Here is a 16,734-nt window from a genome sequence, read left to right as displayed (position 1 = left end):
TCAGCTGATATGCCTGTGAGGATGGCACAAGGAGAATTGATTACAGTCAGTTGCAATTTTTTTGGACACATCAGCTTTCTGCTGGAAATGGAGTTTTGTTGAAACAGAAATGTTTCAGGGGAATGTGCAGTTTTTGACAAAATATTCAACAGGAAATGTCTAAACACATCATTTAGCCTCTCTCATTTCAATATTGTCAAAATAATTTGTTTAAAGAAGGTAAAATATAGTTTCAACTTTATCATTTTAATTCATTTTGGTTAGATTATTATATTCAAATATTAATTTAAATATTATATATGTGTGATATTTTAAATTATTTCAACATTATCAAATTGAAATGTTTCAGTGGTTCCAAAACAACATATTTCAGTTTCCTTGCTTTTGCTGTGGGAAATTCTGGCTTTTCTTTCTGATTCAGAATGAAACAAATTTCAAAATGGCAGAATTTCCTGTGCAACTAAAATTTATTTTTCTGACCAGCTCTAGAACTCACTAAGAACACATATCTCTTGTATAGCTGTATGTTCTTACCAGCCTACCATAGGAACAATGTTTTGAATTTATAGGCACATTAAAAATATATAGATCTTAAAGACAAAGAAATACACCAACTTAAGTAAACCTCTTTGGCTGGCTCCTGGTGTTTGCTGAAAATTTATTGTGTTTGTCGATCTTACGATTTTATTGCAAGTAATGTGATTGGCCCCTAGTTCAGGCAGTCTCATGAAAAGATTCAGCTGGTCATGAGATTTTGGGGAAAACAGAAGCACAGACAGAAAGAGAGACCACTGTACTGTAGGAGAAGGTGCACTAAATTGCAAATGGGGATTATGAGTTCTAGTCACAGCTCTTCCACTAATTGCTCTTAATATTTCTCTGCACTTCATAATGCTTATGATGAGTCAAGATCTCAAACTGCTACCCTGGTGGGGGATAACTGTCATTCACACAATTCATGGGTAAGTTCATTCAGAGTTTGCACAAGGTCACAAGAGCTGAGAATAAAATCCAGTTCCCTAATATAACTGAGCCAAGTCTCATCCACTTTGCCATGTGGCCTTTGAGAAGAAGCTTGGCAAATTAGGTGTTTTGGTAATACACACTAAGGCCTGGTGTACACTGGAAAATTAGGTTGGCTTACCTACGTCACTCAAGGGTGCAAAAAATCCACACATCTCAACCCAACTCTAAGTCCCCAAGTAGACAGTGCTAGGCCAACAGAAGAATTCCTCCGTTGACCTAGCCACTGCCTTGCAGGAAGGTGGATTAACTACACTGACGGGAGAACCCCTCCCAGTGGCATAGGTAGTGTCTACACTGAAGCGCTACAATAGTGCAGCTGCAGTGGCACAGCTGTGCCACTGTAACATTTCAAGCGTAGAAAAGCTCTAGCATAGTGCAGCTCTGTGTCATCCCCTTTTAGTAGCTAGACCTTATATGGAGGTTTCTGCTCTGCTACTACTTCCATGCTATGAGAGCTGGTTCTTTAGATAAAGTGGTACAGGTTCATGCATTTACATTCAGACCCCACAGACAATCCAAATGTGGGCATTGTTTCATTTGGTCATGCTGTCTGTAAGTAACAGAGCACAAGTTGCTTCCCCACAGGAAGAGAAACCAAAAACCCCAAGCCCAGAGTTCCAATGCTGTTTCACAAATATGTATGTAACCCTCCAGTAATGTGTGTGTTTTCTCTCCCTGTAAGAACTGTTCCAGATAAAAAATAACAGCATGCTTTCTCCTGTCACCAGTTGTTTATATATCTAAAGTGAAACAGATCTGTGCTGTGGATATGAAGGTTGTGGGTTAAGACCTTGTTGATTAGCCATGTGAGGTGATAAATATATAGACATGCAACTTTGCATAAGAATCCAGGAATAATTTCATGATATTTTGGGGACTAACTCATGATTTTTGAACTTCTGGGGTTAGCAGTACTGAAAGTTTAGTTAGTTTTCTGATAATTCCAAACCAGTTTTTTTACCTGCTATTGCCTTATTTCTCTACTTTCCTTGCCAAAGCTCAGTCTTTCACCCACGTTGTGCCACAGTAAGCCAACTAAAAGAGGAGAATTCCAGCATGCCTGGTAAGATATTCCCATCAATTCTAGACAGGCAGGTAGGTTAAAAACCAAACCACAAAGTTTTCAAAAATTACCCTGGGACAACACTTACTAAACACTCATTATCAACATGGTTTCCTAAATTATGCCTGTTTTAAATCAGTACTCGACTTCATGCCAAACTTAACAACGCTGACATCCAACAGAGTTGGAATTTGTAAGACAAAACACTGGATTTTGATCTTCAAGGCCAAACAAGTAGCTGTTTGCAATTCAGCTTTGGCTTGACTATCACATAACCTCATTTAGTTTTGGTTGAACTAGTTAAAAAATATTTCAATAATAAAAGATCAGAGGGGTACACTTTTACCTGCAGGTGTTCTAGTACTCACTACTTTGCTAGTTCCCATGACAAACAGAACTTAGTAATATTTTTAAATATATTAACACTTATAATATAACACCTTTTTAATCCCAAAGTGCTTTGGAAACTATATACATACAGCACCTCTGGAATGTAATCCACTCCAGAATGGATGACAGGCAGGTGGACAACCAATGTACTGTACACTACAATGGAAGGAGGGGAAATTTTAGCCAGGAAGTCCAGAGCAAACTGCTACTCACATGAAGAATACCACATGATCTTTGATTCAAAACAGAACAAACGTGCCCTTGGCTTTCAAGGTCTCATCTGAATGCCCTCAAACATTAAACTATGGAACTGAAATTATCTGCCCAAGAAAAATGAAGGGCAAAGTTGAATCTGTGGGGATTAGAATTGGAGGTACAAGAAAGCCTAGACACTTGAAAGCTGATGTTTAGACCTCAAGCCATCCGTTTCCAAATGATCTCATGGGAGTAGATAGAACAGTTGATACTTGCATAGGGGAGAAAGTGAGTAACGTTTCACCATCCATTTATAATCACTTCCTGAAGTACAGCAACTTTCCCTGTGTGGTGCCTGGGATGTGCGGCACCATAATAGTTGCAGTTAGAAGAGGGTCCAGTAGTTCACTTGGGCAAATAGGCTTTAAGGAATCCTAAAGTGTTCAGAATCTACAGTAATACAGACGAGGTACCGATATAGACGATGTTTTAATCCTGAATAAGAACAATTTTGATTCAGATGCAAGCTCCGCACACTCTAGGGGCCACACATCTCTGGCCCACCCCAGCTCACATGGTATGTTTGATGAGGATGAAATAATGATTCTGCAAGTTCTGAAGCAATGGCATCCAGAATGTGTGCACTTGTTACACATTGTACTTAAAGGTATTTTACACTGTAATCTTAGAGCATCTAAACCTAAAAGTCAATAATAGCTGAGAAACTGATGCGAGGCCAAAGGGCAATGAAGCAGCCAGAGCAATTCCTCAACAAAAGGACACGTGGTGAGCACTGTATTAAATGTAGGTACTGAATACCCAACTGTGCAACAGATGTCACAAAATCATAGAGTTTAAGGCCAGAGGGGATACCCAGATCATCTAGTCTGACCTCCTGTATATCACAGGCCACCACCACCACCCAGCCACCCACACACTAAATTCAACAATTGCAATTGGACCAAAGTATTACAGCCTTTGGGAGACTAAATGATTGTGTGCCATTGGTAGAGAACAGAAGGGACTGAGGTGTACCAATACCAAGGCCCCTGCAATGGCAGGGGCCTGATTAAGTGAGCTATACCCAGATAATTCTAGCAAGTGAGCAGCACCCCATACTGCAGAGGAAAGCAAAAAAAAAAACCCTAAGGGTTACTGCTTTCTCAGGTGATCCTGAGCATTAAAGCATTTTGGGGGTGCTGCTCTCTCAGGTGATCCTGAGCATTAAAGCATTTTGGGGGTGAGAGGGGGCCTAGGGGAGATATTGCAGCTATCCAGGATCCACCTAGCAATTCAGTTCAAGACAACATTCTGTTAACTTGGATTCAAAACCAAACCATGGCTCAGCCCTTTATAGACCTGAAAGTCTTTTTAAAAATGTACAGGGAGTGCCATCTACAGGCCAAAACACATAGTGAGACCAATTTTCTCATTCTAGCAAAGGGCTTGGCTACACTTACAAATTTGCAGCGCTGCAGCAGGGTGTGAAAACACACCCTCTCCAGCGCTGCAAATTGCGGCGCTGCAAAGCGCCAGTGTAGTCAAAGCTGTTCGTTATTCCCCACAGGGAGGTGGAGTACGGACAGCGCTGGGAGAGCTTTCTCCCAGCGCTGGCGCTTTGACTACACTTAGCGCTTCAAAGCGCTGCCGCGGCAGCGCTTTGAAGTGTAAGTGTAGCCAAAGCCAAAGTGGTGGGTAAATCTAAGCCAGTGGTTCTCAACCAGGGGCCCATGAGCAGGTTTCAGGGGGGCCACCAAGCAGGGTCAGCATTAAACTCACTGGGACCCAGGGCAGAAAGCCGAAACCCCACTACATGGGGCTGAAGCCCGGGGCCCTGAGCTCTGCCATACAGAGCTGAAGCCAAAGCTGAAGCAAAGTAGCTTCGCAGGGGGCCCTATGATGTGGGGCCCCAGGAAACTGCTCAGTTTGCTACCCCCTAAGGCTGACCCTGACTTTTATATGTAGAAAACCAGTTATTGTGGCACAGGTGGGCTGTGGAGTTTTTATAGCATGTTGGGGGGTGGAGGAGGCTCAGAAAGAAAAAGGTTGAGAACCCCTGATCTAAACAACATGGAGTCAGATTGCACACACCTGCAAAAGAGCCTACTCAGAAAAGTTTCTCTTGAAAAATTAGCTTCAGATCATTCTGGGAGCTGGATGACTAGATGATCAGACTAGATGATCACAAAGCCTGTATATCCCCTGAGACTGTGGAGATTCTGGGGGAGATCTTAAATAGAGGTCATTTGCCTCCATACTGTCTGCCAGCCCTCTCCCCTAATTAACAATCAGCATGAATCCAGGCAAGCTGTTTCAACAGGGCTTCTGCCAGGAGCTGCCCATAGTACCCTATGTGAAGGAGGATTTCAAGCATGCAAAGGGCTCTGCACAGAAGTTAACAAGCCTGAGGCCGTTATTAACTTCTAAGCAGATTTCTTGGAGTGTTGACAGGAGGGACAGTGCACTACATTCTCCCTCTTCATATGTGGAGTGTAAGTAGGGTGACCAGCTCAGAGGGAGAAAATATTGGGATACATGGGGGGGGGGGGTCCCGCCGGTGGAGCAGCGAGGAGAAAAAAAAAAAAAACCAAGTGCTGCCAGTGGAGCGAAATATCAGGACAAATTGCGTCCTGACCAAAGATCGGTCGGGACACGGGACAAACACCTAAATATCAGGATGGTTCCGATTTTATCAGGATGTCTGGTCACCATAAGTGTAGAGAGTTTTTTGTAGGGGGCAGTTCAAAGCTGACAAAGCTGCAGTAGTGGCTCATCTCGTCCTTCCACACAGACATGAACAGATCAAGGGGGCACGATCCAGTAGCTGCGCCACAACGCCGTCCAGGACCGCCTGGTGAAGGCCATCGCCCCGCACCTGGGAGAGATCGCTGTCAATCGCACCATCCCCGGCACCGACAGCCTGCTGCGCCCGGACATCGTCATCACGGATGAGGACCGGAAAAAGATCATCCTCGTCGACGTGACGATCCCGTTCGAGAATAGGACCACGGCCTTCCGCCAAGCCCGAGCCCGCAAACTCGAAAAGTACGCTCCCCTGGCTGACACCCTGCGAGCAAAGGGCTACGAGGTCTACACCGACGCTCTGATCGTTGGGGCCTTGGGCGCATGGGACCCCCTTAATGAGCGCGTACTGCGGACCTGTGGGGTGGGCCGTCGCTACGCGCGGCTCATGAGATGCCTAATGGTCTCGGACGCTATCCGGTGGTCCAGAGACATCTACACAGAGCACGTCACCGGCCACCGTCAATACCAAGAGTGAGCCGGCGTGACTCCACGCATCCACAAGGAGGAAGAGACCTGTAAACTTCCCCTGTTTGTTTCCACAGTGTCTCTGTGCACTTGAAGGGGGGACAAGTCCCGTGGACCCCCCTGTTGGACTCTATCCCCTAAGCCCTGACCCCACCAAACTGCACTCTACCATGTGAGGGTCATCCTAACCCCATTACTCAGCCCGCTTATTCATGCCCATGACTATCTGTAATCTGTTTGTATGAGTGGTGTACCCTCAGTGTTTACTGACTGTATCTTGAATTCACCCACCGTATACCCTGCATTGGGGACATGACAGACTGTGTATATGTATATGCTGCCTAACACCAAAATGCTAACATCCATCCACAACCTGTATGTTAGCCCCAATGACATAATAACTGACGCTTTAAACACTTTGTATCGTTTATTCTAAATATTCTCATTCAGTTCTGGAAGAAAAATATTCAGTGCTATTCTATATTGAAGTGCCTGGTGAGGAAAGATAGGCTTGTAGAGTCTAAAATCAGACCTTATTTGTATTTACATCATGTGCAACATTTGGGGAACTGGCTGAACTGTGGTTATCATATGCACCCATAAAAGATACTCTAGGCCCTCAAAGAGGCTACTGTGCTGATTTGTCATTCCAGGAAGTACTGCATCAACTGTATTTCCTTGTGTAAGCGGGGGAATGGTCCCGCTATTGTGGGGAACTTTCCTGGCTTCTGTGCTACCCCGGTGAAGTGGGCTAGCGAAAGGATCTGAGTCCTCGCTCCCACTTCCTTTACCCAGAGGCCTCCCTGCCCTTGAGGACTCTCCTGTTTGGCAGAGTTCTCGTAGCCCCAACAAGACTGGGCCCAGGATTCCTGGGGGGCTCAACCCCCAACCCTGCTGTGGCCACCTAGGACAGGGGCTAAGGTGTCCCCACTCCGGGGTACCCTCTCTACACTGGGCACCTCCCTGACCCACTGATTATTCCAGACAATTTAAAGCAAATACAAATTGTTTACTTAACAATCAATTTGAAGAAAAGAATAAGAATAAATGGGAACGGTTACAGGGAAACACATCACCCTGCTCTGTGGCAGGGAACATTACAAACAATGTCTCTGGACATCAAGGCACTTTGCAGTCTGTTCCTTGTAGGCCCCAGGCCTCCTTCTCAGGCCCTGGCTGTGCTGCAAGGATGCTGTGGGTGGGACACTTGAAATGGTGGTGACCACACACCTCCGGGCTTTGGGTGGTGGGATCCTTCTTCCCAGTGCCAGCCCCCCGTCAGGTTAAGGTCCCCCTCCCAGCCTGGCCTGCATGGACCCTTGGCTGGGGGTGTCTTTTTGTGCTGGGCCCTTTGCCCAAGGTCCCCCCATTGGCTGGCCCCAGTTGCTCACTACACCTGGCTCTCTGGCTGCAGCTCCGCTCCCAGCCCAGGGTCTGCTCTCTCTGCGCTGTGCCTCTGGCTCCAGCTCCGCTCCCAGCACAGGGTCTGCTCTCTCTGGGCTGTGCCTCTGGCTCTCTGGCTGCAGCTCCGCTCCCAGCACAGGGTCTGCTCTCTCTGGGCTGTGCCTCTGGCTCTCTGGCTGCAGCTCTGCTCCCAGCACGGGGTCTGCTCTCTCTGTGCTGTGCCTCTGGCCCCTCTGGATCTGGCCCGGCTCTGCTCTCCAGCTCAGCTTGGGCCCCTGCTTTCTCCTTTGCTCGGCCCCACTCCGTCTGACTCCGGCACATTCCTGCTCACACGGAGGACGGGACCCACCCTGGCCTTCTGTCTTCCTGATTAGCCGGCCTGCCCTGTCAATCAGGCTGACCTGGAGCATTGGCCTCTTGCCATTGTTCCTGGGGACTGTCAGTCTCAGGGTCCTGATTTGCCATCGATCCCTCCCCTTTTAGTGCTGGGAGCTAGCAACCAAAACACCCCCACTGAATGTTAGTAAGGGGGCAACAGTCCCCTTACACTTGGATGATATCTTGATACCAACTAATCATTAGTGTCTGATTCTTTCATTTTATTGCTGGCTGGTGCTGTAAGGGCAGCTTTTCCAGGAGTGACAAGCCATAGGCTAGTGTTATCTGGCTAAGAAATAGCCAAAGACCTCAGATTTGCATGAGATACAAAAAAAGGCCTATAAAATGCACAAGAAAAGCCTGGGTTCTGGATGATGCAGAGGACCCACTCAGAGCTCCAGCTATTTTGTCCATCTTCATTTTATAGGCCATCCTTACATTTCATGCAGAATAATTACAATAAGAAAAATCTCCAAATATTACAAAAGACAGGTATCTTCACACAATGCACAGTCAACATGTGGAAATGGTTGCCATGGGATGTCATGAAGGCCAAAACTATAACTGGGTTTAAAAAAAAGAATTAGATAATTCATGGACGATAAGTCCAACAAAGGCTGTTAACCAAGATGGTCAGGGACACAACCCTATGCTCTGGGTGTCCCTAAATCTCCAACTGTCAGAAGCTGGGACTGGACAACAGGAGATGGATCACTTGAAATTGCCCTGTTCTGTTCATTGTCTGGCCACTGTCAGAAGACAGGATACAGGGCTAGATGGGCCATTGATCTGACCCAGTATGCCCGTTCTTCTGTTCTTACGTGTCTATAATAAATACTGTCCAAACAGTATCTACATTAGAAGGGGTCCACAAATTAGCTCTGCCACACCCATAATGCATTATTCATTAAATCACTGGTGTTTTTCAAGTATATCCGTGTACAGCAAACTTATTAATCAGATGTATATACATAAGAAGAATCTCCACATTGCCAGGACAGTATGTTCCAGGGTCTCTCTGTAGGGGTGTGTCTACACTGCACAGTTCTCTCATTGTACTTACGCAGGTTTTAACCTTAATCCCACCCTTGCTGTCTGCACAGCAAAACCTTTTACCCAGGTTTGGAAGTGCTTTAAGACCTGGCTAGCTTACCTAGCTGGGGGTTAGAACCCAGGCTACTCTAACTCACACGGGAACCCACTCACTTTGCAATGAAGATGCAGGCTAAATCACTCAAGTGCTGATACTTCTCCAGTGCCCTTTTGTGATTCCACCCCCCCCCCCAAAGTCCAGACAAGTTCTCCCATAACTGACAACTGACTGGGAACGATTCCTAGAGCATCTCAGCACGAAGAACCTTGGGATATGCCCCCAGACACACATGGGTGAGTGCAGAATCAGTGAGGACAGTGTAACTCCATAGGATTTAGAAGTGGGGATGCTTACACCTGGGGTAGACTAACCAGGGTGATCAGACCCAGGTGCCAATCACCCAGGTAAACTGTGCAGTGTAGACATAGTTTACATTGCAATCCCAGAAACACGAAGATTCTTTACATGCAGTTTAGCAGCATTCAAAAGCATGAACTAATTACCTACCACTGAAAACATCAAGGAAACTCAGAGAAACTCCAGTCTGAGTCTTACAAACAAAAATGCCTCCTATCAGTATGAGCCAGAGGCAAACACATCAGCACCAATAGAAAACAGATTCCAGAGAGTAAATGTTTATCCATAAGGCAGAATGAATGCCTGGAAATCACTAAAACGAAATATCACTGCATGCATCTTCAGTCTCTTAGGCCAGGTATGCATAGACTGCACTTTTTTACCCTGAGTTACTTGATTGCCAATTAACTCAATCTTTGCAAAGGGATAGTGTGGACATTCTTCAATCCTTCATCCCAAAATAAATATTTTTGCTTTAATGTAGGGCTCAGCCAGGAACAAATCATATGGGATCATCCACACTAGCCTTTACAAAGCGGTTAACCACCTTGAGTTAACTGGTAATTAATTCAGATGAGGGGAAAAAAACACTCTAATGGAGACAAACTCTAAAGAGTTAAGCCCCAAATCCAAAGGGAAGGGGACCGGGGGTGGATGGGAAATAAAAGAATAAATCATGAATACAGTGAAAAGAAGGAAGATTTATTCCCAAACCACAAAATCTTCCTCATGAGACATTTCTTCAGAAGAATCCCAGGTGTGATAAATTTATAGCCTTTCCTCTTTACTCCAGCTATTACTCTTTCCAAAGCAGAGAGTATTATGTTTTCAAGTCTTTGACCTTGGATAAAGCATGGGATTCCTTTCATTTTCCTCCCCAACATACATCCCCATGCCCCATTTGCCAACATTGCATTCCAATGTCATAGTTCAGACAGATCTCATAAATTAGTAACAATATTCTCATGTAAATCTACCAGAGGAAGGGTCCAGATCCTATTCCCACTGAAGTTAATGGGAATTATGCCAGGCCAACCATTTCTAAGTGGGAGGCTTAGTATCTAAAGCACAAGACTCAAAGTCATTAGTGTTCAGAGTTTGCCAGGCTGAGCAACCAGTTACCACTGAGATGAGCTACCAATTGACAATGTAAGACAATGTAACTGTAGGCTGCAAATGCAAAGGCTTCATCTCATGAGAAAAGGAAGTACCATTATAGTCCTTCACTGTACAGTTCTGGTGTGACCACTTCTGGAAACTGCATTCGTATCTGAGCATCTGATTACTAGAAAGATATCGACAAACTGGACAATAATAAAAGATGAGCGGGCTGAAAGGACTGACTAATAAAAAAGCCTAGTGGAGTTAAATTTGTACAACACGGCTAAGAGACTATTAAAAGGAGACATGATATCAGCTACAAATACATGAAGTCTGTAAATGCCAAGGAAGGAAATGAATTAATTATGACAGCAAAAGAGGCATAAACAAGAGAAATGGAAAGATATTAAGAAAGGGAAATCATAAACTGAATGTCAAGAAGCACTTCCAGACAGTGACCTCCACCAGGCTGAGAAACAGTCTCCACATGGATATATGTAAGCCCTATTGCTTGGGACATCTAAAATTGAACCAGGAAAACACCAGAAAAAGATGGTGAGGGGTTGCACTAGATGATCTAATAAGTCTTTCCCATCTCATACTTCTATGACAGATCAGGGACCATCTGAGGGGCAATAAGTCTTGTGCCCATCATATAAGCAAAGTATCTGATCTATGTAAAACCTAATTTACCGAGAACACCTTTTCATCTACAATGCCCTGAGACTGGAGCACCTGACTCAAAGACTACCAGCAACCAAGGCTGAGATAGGCTTTGTTTACAAAAGTCTGCATTACTCTGTTTATGAGGAACTTAGAGCAAAATGTGATTAGTGATAAAAAGTTTGCATTCTGATATATATTTTAAGAGTTTTTAATAAAGGGAAGCCATATAGCAGCATCCCAATAGACAAGTGTAGTTTAGCTAAGAAAAGGCTAAGAATTGACTGGATCATAATCTACAAGTACCTATGTGGGGAAGAGATTTCTAATATACATCTCTTTAGCCTAGCAGAAAAAAGGCATGCTAAGATCCAATGGCTGGAAGGTGAGGGGACATAAATTCACACTAGGCATAGGGTAAACATTTTTTAACAGTGATAGTAATTAATCATTAGAAGAACTTACCTAGAAATATGGTAAATTCGCCATCACTTTAAGTCTCTGAAATAAGACAATGTCTTTCCAAAATATATACTATACTTCGAACAGGAGTTACAGGCTTGATGCAGAAATTACAGGATGAGGTTCTATGGCCTGTGTTATGCAGAAGGCCAGACCAGATGAGCATAATGGTCCCTTCTGGCCTTATAATCTATTTATCTACTCACAATAAGTGGGATAATATTTCTCAGCATTGCAACCACATCGGCTTCTCCTCTTTTCCTTCACTGGCTACCTCTCCAATTCTACTTCACATTCAAGTGCCTCATCATTAACTCCAAGTCCTGCATTACTCTTTCCCCATCTATACTTCTCATCTCTTGCTTCTCTTCTGTTCCCCATGATCTGCTCTCCTTATTTCATCCTTCTTTTCTCATTCAGAATTGCGCCATTTTCATGTTCCCTTTATGCTGCCTCCCATTTCATGTGTGTCAGGAATCATCCCCCGTCAAATCCACTGCTGTGAAGAAAGCTTCCAGTTTTGCTCTCAAGACAACCTTTCATTCTGAACTGAAAATCTCTGGGTAATAGATTTTAAACTTTGCAGGGTAAGATCCTTGTCCATTTCATGTGTTTGAGAAGAGTTACAGAGCTCTATAAATAACAACATTTGTTCATAGGAGTCTATGAAAGGAAAACAAAATCAGCATGAAGGCGCAAACTGGGCATATAACTTCCAGATTTTCAGCCTCTTACCTGTGCTACTTCTTCAAAATCATCATGTCTTTTCTGAAGGGCTCGTGCCCTGTGCAGAGACTTTCCCACTCCAGTGTGTTTACTAAGAAAGGCTTCCCCATGGTTTTCGATCCAGTCCAATACCTGGGCACAAAAGAAGAACATCCAATTATCTATTATGTCTCTTTATCGCACAGAATTTCTCAGTAAATGGCTAAAATGGCTGAAAAAAATTATTTGTGTATGTTTGCTGTAGCAAATTACACTGGCATATGGCAGAGCCTAATCCAATCAGACTGAAGATAAAGTGTTTTTAGATGTTAGTGATAAATTACCATTATTGGAATGCCATTACCTGTTTATATGGGTTACACATAACATGATCGTTTGAGAGAACATAAGTATTTGCTTTTGAATAATTTAATTTGAGATTCTCTGAACTGCAGGGGTGGGGGGAAATGGGAAGTCTTTTACATCTGGTATCTTCCACTTGTTATACATGTGACGTTTCACTCCATATTATTTATGAAAATAGTCTTATGATATGAATATGACATAACTGAAATATACTTAATGCAAAATAGGTCTTGTAAGATATCATTGGAAAGGTTATGATTTACTGAATGTGATTATCCAATGTGTATGCCTGTATCATTTCTGTATCTGAAGTTAGGAATATTGACTATTTATCTGTGTTTCAACTATGCTACTTTGGGTGACGCCCACTGCTAACACTTCAGGTACAACAATGGAAAAGCCAGACAGGGCAGATGGCCCATCAGTGAGGACAATGGACTGTGAAAAGACTTGGCCTTCTTGGGGATGCTCCATACTGCCACTGACTCATGGACGCTGTGATACTACAGAGTCAGGTGGTCTTGTCACCTCATACTAAACATTACCTGGGACTTCTTGTAATTTTTCACTCAAAGGGAAGCGGGGTCAAATTTGGGGAACAAAGGATTCCCGCCTTATGTAAATCCTATTTAAGGGTGGGGAGGAAGGCAAATGGGACTCCTCCTCTCCATGTCCTGTCTGCCCAAGAAGAAAGACTGCTCAAGCCACCTGAAGTGAAGGCGGGGGCGGGAGGGGTGTCCAGACTGAGAAAGGGGTACAGTCTGAACAGAAATATAACTGGAACTCTGAACCACAGAAACTTTGCAACCTGCCTAAAATAACAGAGTAAGAAATTACATTTTGTAACCTGTTTCTTAAGTATACTGAGCTTAGCTTGTGTATTTTGCTTTATTTGGTCAGTAATCTGTTTATCTGTTATCTCTTATAGTCACTTAACATTCATCTTTTGTAGTTCATAAACATTTCTTGTTTATAATATAACCCAGTTTATGTAATTTCTAACAGGGGGAGTGGGGGGAGAAGTTGTGCATATCTCCCTTCACATTGAGGGAGGAGGCGAATTTCATAAAACCTTTGGGTTTGTACCTCTTAAAAGGAGTGGGCACCAAAGTGTTAGGGCAAGCTCCTACGGCTGAACCTTACCAGAGCGGATCTCTGTCTCCCTGTGCAGCTGGGTGCGACCCTGCCTGTGTGCTTGGCTGGAAGATGCTTGTGAGCCTAACCCAGCAAGGTCAGGAAAAGGGGACCCTGGATGGCAGAATAGGCTGACTCAGCAGCATCCCAGCACATCAGGTGACACCCAAAGGGCCCAAACCACCACAATACACTCCCAGTGTAAACTGAAACCTAGTGCTAGTTGTGCAATGATTGACTTCACACAGACAGCAGACTTCAATGTGCAAAATCTAAAACAAGTCCAAACACATGAGGGAGGGATACATTCAAATTGCTCAGGAGGAGCCGAGAGAGGGCTATCAGGGCATCTAAAAAGGAAAGGTTAAGGGTCCTTAGGTAAAAGCTGTAAAAAACTGATGGGTATCAACTTTTCAAGTAACTTCAGATTTCAAGCTACCCACTGTAACTGAACACTACTGAGAGCAAAGTCACAAGTCTGATAGTCTGAAGGTTTGGGGAATTTTCTTTCCAAAACAGTTCGGCTGTATCACTGTTGTCAGTCTGGACCTGCTTCTCCTAGTAATGCTAGTTTGGTTTCTCAACCATTAAGCCACTATCATTTATACTAAACTCCAAGATTTTGGATGCCTCGTGTAGATGTCCCATGCATAGGGTCAGTTCATGCTAATCTGGGACCCTGCAGAACTGGCTCATGCTGACTGTAGCACATGTCTGCAAAGTCTAAGATATCTTGTGTGATCTCCCTCTAGCTGCCCTCAAGCTCCTACATCATGCGAGCAGTCGGGAGGTAGGGGTTGTTCAGATCCAACGGGGGTAAGAAATGGAGAGAGTAAATAAGGAATGTGTCCAGCACTGGTGATTCTGTGTCACAGTGTGTGTAGGGATTTAGAATCTCATCCTTCAAGGTTAGGGTGACCTTATTTCCCTATGCTGAATACGGGACACCTGGTAAAACTACTTGTATTCAAGCAAGTTCAACAGCAATCAATCAGAACAATACAGTACAAACATTCAAATTAACATCAAGTTGACCAAGCCCCTGTTAAAAGAAATACTGCACAGTTGGATTCTTTTTATTTACCTTCTTATCTTTAAGGCTTTAGGGTTCACACAGGGAGGGGTGACACACACACCCTCTACCCCTCGACACATAAGGAGAGGTGACACACACACACACACACACACACACACTCCCGTACACCTCTCTCACACAGTGGGGGTGACCGACCAACCTGACCCTCCCTGCCCGGCGCTCTCCACCCACCATGCCTGGCTGGGTCCCCAGGACAACCCATCTCTCCTGGTACCTGGTGCCAAGTCCACCTGAGGCAACACGTGGGGGGAGGGGCATGCAAGGTCACATTCCCTCCCTCCCCTGATTTCTGCCAGGGTTCGCACCAGAACGTGGCCAGCAGCAGCCTTTTGGCACTGCGCAGGAGGGAAGGGACAGGGCTGCTTCCAGCTACAGGGGATGGGGGGAAGGGATGACCTGGCCTGTATCTTTGTAGAGATCATCTTTCTCCCCCCCGCCCTCCCCGTGTGGCTGGAAGCAGCTTGTCCCTTCCTTCTTGCACAGTGCCGAAAGGCAGCTAACACCTCCGACATAACCCAGCTGCCTCTTTGGCTACAGTGCAGGCAGGAAGGGGTTAATCCCCAAGGATTAGGGTTGTCAGCCCTCCAGGATTTCCCTGGAATCTCCAGGAATTAAAGATTAATATTTAATTAAAGATTATGTCACGTGATGAAACCTCCAGGAATATATCCAACCAAACCTGGCAACCCTACTAAGGATGCATTGTGCACCAGAACCCAGGGAACCTGGCTGCAGGGGCTTCACCAAAACCGGCCAGAGAGGTGACTCACAGGCCTCAGGAGAGGGTGCCTAGGGGAGAGAGGGGGTGAAGAGGGTTCTAAGCCCCTGCCACGGGGGCTGCTGTGGAGCCTGCAGGTTCGGGATGTGAACAGGCTAGAAATCACTCCCCCTCCCTGCCACTCCACAGCTTAGCCGAGGGTAATAATTGGAGATATACCAATCTCCTAGAACTGGAAGGGACCTTGAAAGGTCATCTAGTCCAGCCCCCTGCCTTCACTAGCAGGACCAATTTTTGCCCCAGATCCTTAAGTGGCCTCCTCAAGGATTGAACTTACAACCCTGGGTTTAGCAGGCCAATGCTCAAACCACTGAGCTATCCCTCCCCCATGCAGAGAGGCTTCCCCATGCCAGCGCTGCACAGGGCTTTGGCACGTGCAGGGCTCAGCTCCTCCTGGCCAGCGCTCCGGGCCAGAGGGTCTTAAGGTTTCCCATGTGCTGACCGGAAATGGGATGCGGGGCAGGACCCTGCTGGCCAAGAGCCGGCACGCAGGGGCCCTGCACTGATGGACCAGCAGGGGGAGTGGCCAGCCTTGCACACCCACCCCCTTTGCCAGTCACTGGACCCCGCCTGGACGCTGGTGGACAGGCAGCTGGTGAGCAAGGATCCGGCCAGCAGCAGGACCCACCAGCACTGATGGGATGGGGGGAGACAGGAGATACAGGACAATTTGCCCATTTTTAAGAAAAAGTTGGGACATCTGTAGGAGGGCTTAAATACAGGAATGTCCCTTTAAAAACAAGACATCTGGTCACCTTATGCAAAGTGATCAGTACTGTTTGCAGGTGGAGTTTTTCTTCAGCTCCCATTCAATGGAGAACTGAATAGTAGCTGGAGGTTTCCTGCTAACCAAGAAAGGTTGGAGCCTGCATTATGATAAAGGATGAGACCATCCTGATTTCTCTAGAGATAAAATTATCATCACCATAGAGCTCTGCCAGCACAAAGTTGCTCCTACTTTCATACTTCACATGATGTGGCACTGGAGGATAAGCAGAGAACATCACATTAGCAGGGCCCCAGTCATATAGGCGTGGGGGTGGGAAGGGAAATCGCAACTGCAGGTTTATCAGCATTGTCTAGACCACTGTGGCTTTGTAAGACCACTCCATGCATTAGCAGGGATGCCTAGAGGCCAGGACAGAAGATACTGGCTGAGTGTAGGAACCATTTGGCAAGTGTGGCTTTGGTGAAAGCAGCTGTTACTGATTAAACTGAGATAACTGAAAGAATGAAAAAAATGGAAGGTGTGA

At 45.3% G+C, this 16,734-nt stretch overlaps 1 protein-coding gene across 8 annotated transcripts in view; it reads right to left on the bottom strand.

Annotated features, from left to right (window-relative positions):
• KALRN (kalirin RhoGEF kinase) overlaps positions 1 to 16,734 on the bottom strand; it is a 743,024-nt gene that overhangs the window by 310,539 nt on the left and 415,751 nt on the right. For all 8 annotated transcript variants that reach the window (XM_045032050.1, XM_045032053.1, XM_045032055.1 and 5 more), the window contains one exon: positions 12,138 to 12,260. In XM_045032050.1, coding sequence (XP_044887985.1) covers positions 12,138 to 12,260 — 123 coding nt within the window. The remainder of the gene's footprint in view (positions 1 to 12,137; positions 12,261 to 16,734) is intronic.

Source organism: Mauremys mutica, chromosome 10 (genome assembly GCF_020497125.1).
Source record: "Mauremys mutica isolate MM-2020 ecotype Southern chromosome 10, ASM2049712v1, whole genome shotgun sequence".
In the NCBI taxonomy this organism is placed as follows: Eukaryota; Metazoa; Chordata; order Testudines; family Geoemydidae; genus Mauremys; species Mauremys mutica.
This window is presented reverse-complemented; position numbering and strand designations above follow the sequence as displayed.